General features: G+C 32.4%; 1 protein-coding gene across 2 annotated transcripts in view; it reads left to right on the top strand.

Moving 5' to 3' along the window:
- ABCB7 (ATP-binding cassette, sub-family B (MDR/TAP), member 7) overlaps window positions 1–9296 on the top strand; it is an 81730-nt gene that overhangs the window by 46167 nt on the left and 26267 nt on the right. For both annotated transcript variants that reach the window (XM_004685594.2, XM_004685593.2), the window contains exon 4: window positions 3277–3396. In XM_004685594.2, the coding sequence (XP_004685651.1) occupies window positions 3277–3396 (120 nt within the window). The remainder of the gene's footprint in view (window positions 1–3276; window positions 3397–9296) is intronic.

Genomic DNA, 9296 nt, shown 5'->3' with positions numbered 1-9296 from the left:
GTTCTGTCTCTGGTGAATCCTGTCATCCTCCACATCTCTGGCCTGTACCCCAGTTCTGTATGAATAAATAAATAAATCTTTAAAAAAGATATGGTATTTTATCTTTTAGGATCTGCATTGAAGCCTCAAATTTTATTTAATTCTAATTCAGCAGGAATAAGTTGGTTTAAAATGCTTTAAAAATATGGCTCATCCACTGAAGTGCCTCATTTGACCTCTACTTTTAAGAAAAGACATTTGTTTTCAAATGTTTTAGTTTTGATAAACTATACCTGAAGTCATGTGTTTTAAAGCTTAATGGACTCATAATGCTTTATTACACAACTTCAGGATGCATTTTAAATGAAGTGGTAACATTTTATATACTATTAAGCCAACTAGAATAATTTTCTTGCTCTTAGTCATAGCTGGTGTCCTTATTAAATAAATTTTGGGGTATATTATAGAAAGTTTTGATGGTGTGTTTCTAAAGATACACAGAAACAGGGTCTTTTTTTTTGCAATTATTCCATCACAAAAAATAAGATAAAACATGTAAAATGGGAAAGTTTTGTTGAAATACCCCAATTTATGTTACAATGAATTAAGTTGTAATTTAGTATTATTTTGATTGCAAAAAGTAAATTTGAACATTGTATACTCCATTATTCCACTTTAAAAACAAACCTTACCAGTTAAGAGCACATGTATATTTGTATATTTGTGTATAAAATATTTTGAAACTTCATGTTTTTGCCATCAATTGATATTTAATAAAAGCAGTTCAGGAAGGTAGGCCTATGTTTTGGTACAATATGAACAGTTTTATTTCTGTCATTAAACTAAGAGAGATTTGAAAAATAGTTTGCTGGTCTTGGGGGAAGGGGAAATATTCATAATATAAAACTACCTGATATTATATATTGTCCTGTTTCTTATGTTGACAATTTTCTCCATTCCTGCTGTGCAGATGTACTTGAAATTATGCAACTCTTCTCCCTCAAAATGAATTTAAATCTTTTCTTACTATATGAAAGCTACTGAAGATACAAGCAAATAAGAAGACTATTGAAAAAGTCATCAATGATTCCATCTATTATAGTTACTGATGTTAACATTTTGGGGGTATTGCTTTCAAGATCCATTTGTTGTATGTATGAACTCATGCATATCACATTTTTCCCCCATGGAAAATTAGTTTTGTACTCTGCTTTTATTTAACATGTTTTTCTCTGTGTGTGATTGTATTTATTTCTGAATGGCTATATTCTGTTAATAGGCATTCATTTAGGCATTTTACATTTTTTTTTTCTATAAAGGCAACGTAAGGATAAATATCCTAGTAGCTAAACTTTTACTTCCATATTCAGTAATAAATTTTTTAGTAACTTGCTGTTTGTCAGGCATGATTTATTTAGTTTTATAATAGTGAGTACAGAACATAGATACCATCCACGTGGAATTCTAACAGGAGGGCAGATGTTAATCAAATAATCACACTACTGTATATGTATGTAGTTCATAGCTAAAGTGGATACTCTGAAAGAAAGAAACTCTGTTTTGTGAGCAAATACTGCCAAGGTTCCTTACTGGATTAGGAATTAAAGAAGTCTGCTTGAACTGGAATTTAATTAGAAGCCATTGAAGGACAGAGTGGTATTGCAGAGAAAGAGAGAGAGAGAGTTTATGCCAAAATGAGTGCATGATTGTGCAAAAACTCTGTGGTAGGAAGAATTACGACATGTTCGAGGAACCAGGGTAGTATGATAATGGAAAATAGTGCTGCAAGACATGGTTAAAGAGGGAGTCTGTGGCCAGTCAAGCAGAGCCTCATAAACCTTTGGGACTTTTGTCTTTATTTTAAGATTAATAACATCCCACTGTAAGGTTTTAAGCTAGAGGTAGTAGCTGATCACAGGCAGTACTAATTGGACACATATCAGAATGGATGCAGGGAAATTAGTTAAGAGGTTAGTATAGTGGTTTAGGTGAGAAAGGATTAGATTACTAATAGAAGCAAAGTCAAGAGATTTTTAGGATGTAAAATGATTTATCTTAGAGAATATTCCAATAATTTTTTTGTAAGCATAGGGTCCCAGAAGTGACTCCTGACACAAAGGGTAGGATTGTTTTTAAAAGCTTATGGCAGATAACAAATTACTTTCCAGAAGAGTTGTCTAAGTATAGTTCCCCATTAACAGTATATTAAAGTACCCGTTTCCATATACCTTTGCCAACAGTGGGCATTTGCTTTTTTTGATTTTGTTATTCTTTTGATTATCTTTTCCAGAAGGTGAGTATTTCACATTTTAAATTATCATTTCATCAATTATAATGATATAGTTGTTTTGTAATGTATGTGCGTATATAACATATCTTACATTTAACTTTAGTTAAATGTAACTTTGGTTCTTCCTAATTTGTCTCTAAAAGCTGAAACTAAAACAAAAGGTTTAATAGAAATGTTGCCTTGGGAACATGGGAAAAAGTATAAAACAGATCTAGATCAGAATAAGCATAACTGGAAAATTATGTTTTTGTTGAAATTTTTAATAATCCAACCTCTGTTCTGTATGGTCAGTGCCAAGACTGCTTCTGAATGTAGTATAACTCTGCTCTAGCTTGAATTTGAGCTTAAGGGATCCAGATGATTTTAAATAAATACATGATTAAAGAACCTAAAAGTGTATAAAGATTTTATCCACAAAGATGAAGATGTTTTTTAAATTTTATGCAATGTTTTCAGCTCAATGTATAAGAAATACATGTATAGTGAGTGAATTTATCCTTTTCCCCACTGACTAATTCTTTGGCAATGTATGGCTTTACTTGAAAGTAAAAAATATGAGAAATGAGTAAAGCAGTTGAAATCATTTCTACTTCTTCAAAATAGTTGAGTTTGGGGCCCTCCCTGGTAGTGCAAGGGGTTAAAGTGCAGCACTATGAATCTAGCTACCCAGCTAGGGAGGTGACCCACATGGTGTGGCAGATTTCTCCTGACTTGCCCGCTGCTCCCCTCAGCAGTATATCTCAGTTGATCTGCCTGTTCTGCTCCTTACTCTGTCTCTGGTGAATCCTCTCACCGTCCTATATCCCAGATCTTATATGCATAAATATTTTTCTTAATCTTTAAAAAAACCAAAATAATTGAGTTAGAAGAATGACATTAGATTCAGAATAAAAGTTATACATGTAATATTTTTATATTTTATCAAATCTTTATATAATTCTACATTATTGAAATGTAGTTATTAAAATGACATGTTTCTCACTGCTTTGTTTTCTCTTTTTCAACAGTTAAAAGATGTTGACACTAGAAAAATCATAAAAGCAATGCTTTCGTATGTGTGGCCCAAAGACAGGCCAGATCTTCGAGCTAGAGTTGCCATTTCCCTGGGATTTTTGGGTAGTGCAAAGGTAAGAATAGGAGAATTATGCATTATTGTTTTGCTATAACTAAGAAATACTATGAGGATTTTCAAGCAATAAAACATGGTATGATATAAACTACTTTTGGGGATTCATTGACAACTTTTAGGACCCTCATGTAATACTTTTAAAGAAATTTTTATGGAAGTACTTTTGTTTATAAATTTATATAGGTTTCAGGTGCAATAGCATTATAATTAGACATCTGTATGTACTACAACATAATAACTCTGGGCAATCAGCAGAAATTATATAATAATGCCTAATTTACCTGTGGATCAGGTTTCTCACAGCCTCCAATTGATAAAATTCACTCCTGAAACCAGTGTTAGTGCAGTATCATTGCTTGTAAAAACAAAACAAAACAAAAGGAATGTTGTAAAAGTTCCGCACTCCACAGAAATTTATTGCTTGATATTTATTGTATATTCTGCTAAATTTGGTTTCAATTCCAGTATGTTGAAAAGAGGGTGAAGACACTTTAGACACACTGGTTGCCAAAAAGTGCTAAATAAAATGGTGTAATCTCAAGAGGAAAACTTAAAAAAAAAAAAAAGCAACAAAAACTACAAGTTCTGGTGCCATTCAGTATAAACTTCTCTATATCTTAGCAGTCTCCTCACTTTGTCACTGTATTATAATCTGTTTTAATAAGGAAAAGTTACAGTAATGAATGAGCTTTCAAGAAAAAAAACCTTATTTTCAATTTACTCAAACCTTAAACTCACTGACATATATATCAATATCATCAGGTGTAGTATATATTCATGGTAGATAGTCTCTAGAGTTAGACTTCCTAAACTTTTCTACTTACTAACCTTTTAAATTTGGGCCTATTGCATAGACTCTGTGCCTCAATTTCCTAATTTGTAGAATAGGTAAGATAGGATTATTATAAGGAGTAAATTAACATATAAAGGACTTTGTACAGTGTCTGATATGTCGTAAAATGTAATAAATGTATTAAAAATAAGTTTAAATATTTTAGATAAAAAATATGGTAGAGAAAAAAAGTCTATTAAAAGTATAAATGAGGTTTGGCTAAAACTTGGTTATCATGCTTGCATATAAGGCTTAAAGTCTGTCAGACCATAGCAGACTGTAGCCATATGGATTGAGCATACATTTTGTTGAGTGACAAGGTACAGTGCTAGACAGTTGTGAGTATAAAAATGAGTAAAATGAGGACTTTGCCCTCCTGGAGTTGCAGTGTATTAAAGGAAAAATATATGTAAATAATGATTTTATATATAAATATAAAACATAAATGCCAAAGGGAGTCACGAATGAAGCCACATGGGAGTTCCAATAATTATGTAATTAAAGAAGGCTTCTTGGAGGAGATTCAGTTTTCTAGTAACTACTGTCTTGATAAGTGTAGCTTCAAAGATTCATACATTTTTTTTTTTTATTTACACTTACAGAACTGGGGTACAGGCCAGAGGTGTGGTGGGTGAGAGGATTCACCAGAGACAGAGTGCGGAGCAGAACAGGCAGATATACTGAAATACACTGCAAATGGGGGAAGTGGTGGGTGGGTCAGGAGAGGTCTGCCACGCCATGTAGGTCAGCTCCCTGGCAGGGAATCAAACTCATGCTGAGCTGAGTGGCTTTGGAGAGCTTCATAATGCAGTGCTTTAATCCGTTGCACCACCAGGGAGAGCCTGATTCATACATTTTACTTATCCTTGATTTTTAAAAATTTCCTGAAAAATACTGTTTAAATGAAACAGTGCTATTTGAAGCTTTTAATTAAGTTGAGAATTATGATTTATACCCTGGTGTATTTTTTAATTAAAAGACTTTGTGTTTTAGAGAAGTTTTAGGTTTACAGAAAAATTGATCAGTAAGTGCAGAGAATTCCTATATTCCCTCTTCCTTAGACAAAGAACCACTTGATTTCTTCTGTTATTAACATCATGGTGTAGTACGTTAGTTATAATTGATTAACCAACTATTTAAAATATATTTTCTTATGAAATGAGATTATAGCTTACATTAGGATTCACTATTTTGTTTAGTTATATGGACTTGGGGGAAAATGTGTTATATATCTACCATTTAGATAATTATACTGAATAATTTCACTGTCCTAAAAATCCCATGTGTATCACAGGTTCATCCTTTCTGTCATCTTCCCAAATCCCTAACTACCACTGACTATTTTACTGTCTATATTTGACCTTTTCCAGAATGTCATATAGTTGAGATTATATAGTTTGATAACCCTTTCATACTGCCTTCTTTCACTTAGCAGTATGAATTTCAGAGTCATTCATGTATTTTTATAACTGACAGCTCCTCTCTTTTTATTACTGAAAAATATTCCTTTGTTGCATTTACCATAGTGTGTTTACCCATTCATCTTTTGAAAGACATCTTGGTTGCTTACAGATTTTGGCAATTATAAGTAAAGCTGCAATCAACATTCATGTGCAGGATTTTGTGTGGACATAAATCGCAACTTATTTGGGTAATTATCAAGGAGTGCAATTGCTAGATTATATGGTAAAACTGTTTAGTTTTGTGAGAAACTGAACTGTTTTCCAATGTGGCTGTACCAGTCTGTATTCCTATCAGTCATGAATGAGAATTTGTTTTTGGTTATCCTTTTTTTTTTTTAAGTGAATGATAATTTCTCTTATTCCATATCCTTGTCAGCATTTAATTTTAGCCATTCTAATTTGTGTTTGGCAGTATCTCATTTTTGTTCTAACACAAAATTTCCTAATGATATTTGATACTGAACATCTTTTTATATGATATTTTTATATGTTTATTTTTGTCACTGGTTCATCTTATGAGATGTCTGTCAGGTCTTTTGTCCATTTTGAGTTGGATGGTTCATTTTTTCTTATCATTGAATTTTAAGAGTTCTTTGTACATATTTAATACCAGACCTTGGCTTGTGTTTTCCTTTTTTTAAAGTGTCTTTCACAAAGGATATCCTTTTCCCCAATCTTACCAGTAAAGCATCTAGTTTCACACTATTAAGTATTTTGTTAGCTATTAGGGTTTTGTAGATGTTCTTTTCTTAAATAAAGTATATTTAAAATCTTCTTAATCAAGGTGAGGAAGTTCCCCTCTATTCCCAGTTTGCTTAGAGTTTTCTTTGTGAATAGCTGTTGGATTTTTGACAAGTGCTTTTCTGATCTATCAATATCATATATCTCTTCTTTAGACTGTTGGTGTAATGGTTACATTAATTGATTTTCAAATGATGAACCAGCCATACACACATAAATTCCACTTGTTTGTGTTGTATAACTCTTTTTATACATTGTTTGATTTGATTTGCTAATATTTTCATGAGGAATTTTGTATCTGTTTATGAGAATGGTCTGTAGTTTTCCTTTTTTATACTATCTTTGATTTTAGTATTACAGAATTGCTGGCCTCATAGAGTGAATTAAGAATGGTTTCCTTCCTTCTGGAAGAATGTTTTTTTCAAATTATCTAGGTACTTTGTCCAATTTTATTTTCTTGCTTTACCTCGCTAATAAAATCTCCCTTTAGTATTCTTGTTCTTTATTTTCTTTCTCTCCTTCTGATTCTGTTGTTTTTAATTTTTTTAGATTTATTTTTACATTATTCTTCATTTTGTGCCTTTTTCCATCTCAGTTGTAATCCCTGTGGACTTCCCACCACCAATTCACCCATGTGCCATCACCATAGTCCCTCTGATCCTTTAAAAATTAGAGGTAATTTAACAAAGAAACAAAATCCTCTTTCACTTGTTCACATATATTGGCCCCTTCTTGTCAGCACTACTTATGAGCCCTTAATTATCAGAGGCTATTCTGAAAGAGATTGATTGAGGAATTTAGGTATTAAAAAGTCTGAAAGAATTGGGTTCCACACATGATACAAGCATTACTTCCATGTTGAGATTGGGAAAAATTTTTTAGACCTGGAGTTTTTTTTTTTTTTTTGAGGTAACATTGTTTTACGACATTGCTTGTGTTTGAAAGGTATAGGATCGCTCCCTCTAGTATTAATCTAGAATCTGAGATCCTCAGAGAAGTGACCATATTCACCAGTAATTTGGCATCATCTAAATACAGCATATCTTTAATATGTCCTTATCATGATTTTGCTTTTTCCCTATTCCTGCCCTTCAATTATTTTAACAAATTGTATACTACTGTTGTTAAAATTAAATCTATTCAATTTTTCTAATAGTATACTAGCCTGTGAATATTCAAGAGTTTAGCAGATTATTTGTATATGTGATTCAAGCTTTTGATCTAGGAAAGAAAAATGTTTTGTGAAAATGAGTCTCTTTTTTTTCCTCTTGTGCTTAAATTAATGGGTGCATTGCAGTTACAGATGAAACATACCTTTTGTCACTTAATTATAATCTAGTAAAAATCACTGGTTTTTCAGCTTTTAAGAAGACATAGTGGGATGAAGCCTCATACTGAGACCATTTTGATTGAAATACAGTATCATCTAGCCTTATTTTTAGGTATCTCCAGCCTAGACTCTAGGGAGCCAGGGTTGGTTTGACCTGTGACCCTGGCCTTATTTTTCAATAATATTTTAAATATATTTGCAGTAATATATATTCTTTTTGATAATCATTTCTATGATTTTGACACATGAATATATTCATGTAGTTATTGCCCCAGGCAGGATACAAAATAACATCATCCCCAAAATTTCTGGATAACACCTTTGTACACTTACCCTCTCCAGAACCCTGTTAGATACCATTAATTTATTCTCTATCTCTATAGTTTTGTCATTGTGAAAATGCCATGTAAATGGAATCTTTTAGCATATACCCTTTTGAACTGGCTTCCCTCACTCAGCATAATGCCTTTGTCATTCATCCGTGTCATGGAATATATCAGCAATTCATTTCTTTTTATTGACAAGTAGTATTACATGGTATGGATGTACTAGAGTTTATTTATTCATTTACCCACTGGTGGACATTTGTTTTCATTCCACCTTTGGGCAATTGTAACTAGAGATAATGGTGATAAATTTCTATAAGCACTCAGGTACAGGTTTTTGTATGAACCTGAGTTTTCATCTCCTTAAGATAAATACCTAGGGAGCTCCCTGGTGGCGTTAACAGGTTAGGATGTAACACTGCAAGATGGCCACAGCCACTTCAGTGCAAGTTCAATCCCCAGCCCCAGAGGTGATCCACATGGCACGGCAGACCTCTCCTGACCTTCCTGCTGGTCCCTCAGCAGTGTACTTCATTGATCTGCCTGTTCTGCACCCCATTCTTTCTCTGGTGAGTCCTCTCACTTCTCCTGCACCTCTGGGTTATACCCCTTTTCTGTATACATAAATAAATAAATCTTAAGAAAAAGATAAATATTTAAGAATGAAGTTGGTAAGTCACAGTAAAAGCTATAAGAAACTGCCAAACTTTATTCAGAATGGCTGCTTTTGTCTTCTCACAAGTTGCCTTACTTCTTTGCCACCACCTGGTATTGTTAGACATATGGTTGTATCTTGTGATTTAAAAATACATTTTCTTAATGGCTAAAGATGTTGAATATCTTTTTTTATGAGCTTAGTTGCCATCCATTTGTCCACTTTTGTAAAGTATTTGCTCAAGGGTTCATTTATTTTTTGGACAAGCTACTTGTTCTTATTGTCAAGTTTAGTGAGTTATTTACATATTGTGGATGTGAAATCTTTCTCAGATATATAATTTGCAAATATTTTTAACCTGTAGATTGATTTCTTAATTCTCTTAATAATCTTATATAAAACTAAAATTTTAAATTTAAAAGGTTCCATTTATATTTTTTTTCTCTTCATGGATTATGCTTTTGGCTATGTCTAAGAACTGTTCACTTAATGCAAGGTCATTAAAATTTTCTCCTACATTTATTCTAAAATTTATATATATATATATATAT

The sequence above is a fragment of the Condylura cristata genome, unplaced genomic scaffold, assembly GCF_000260355.1.
Source record: "Condylura cristata isolate star-nosed mole 26May11 unplaced genomic scaffold, ConCri1.0 scaffold00019, whole genome shotgun sequence".
NCBI classification, from domain to species: domain Eukaryota; kingdom Metazoa; phylum Chordata; class Mammalia; order Eulipotyphla; family Talpidae; genus Condylura; species Condylura cristata.
This window is presented reverse-complemented; position numbering and strand designations above follow the sequence as displayed.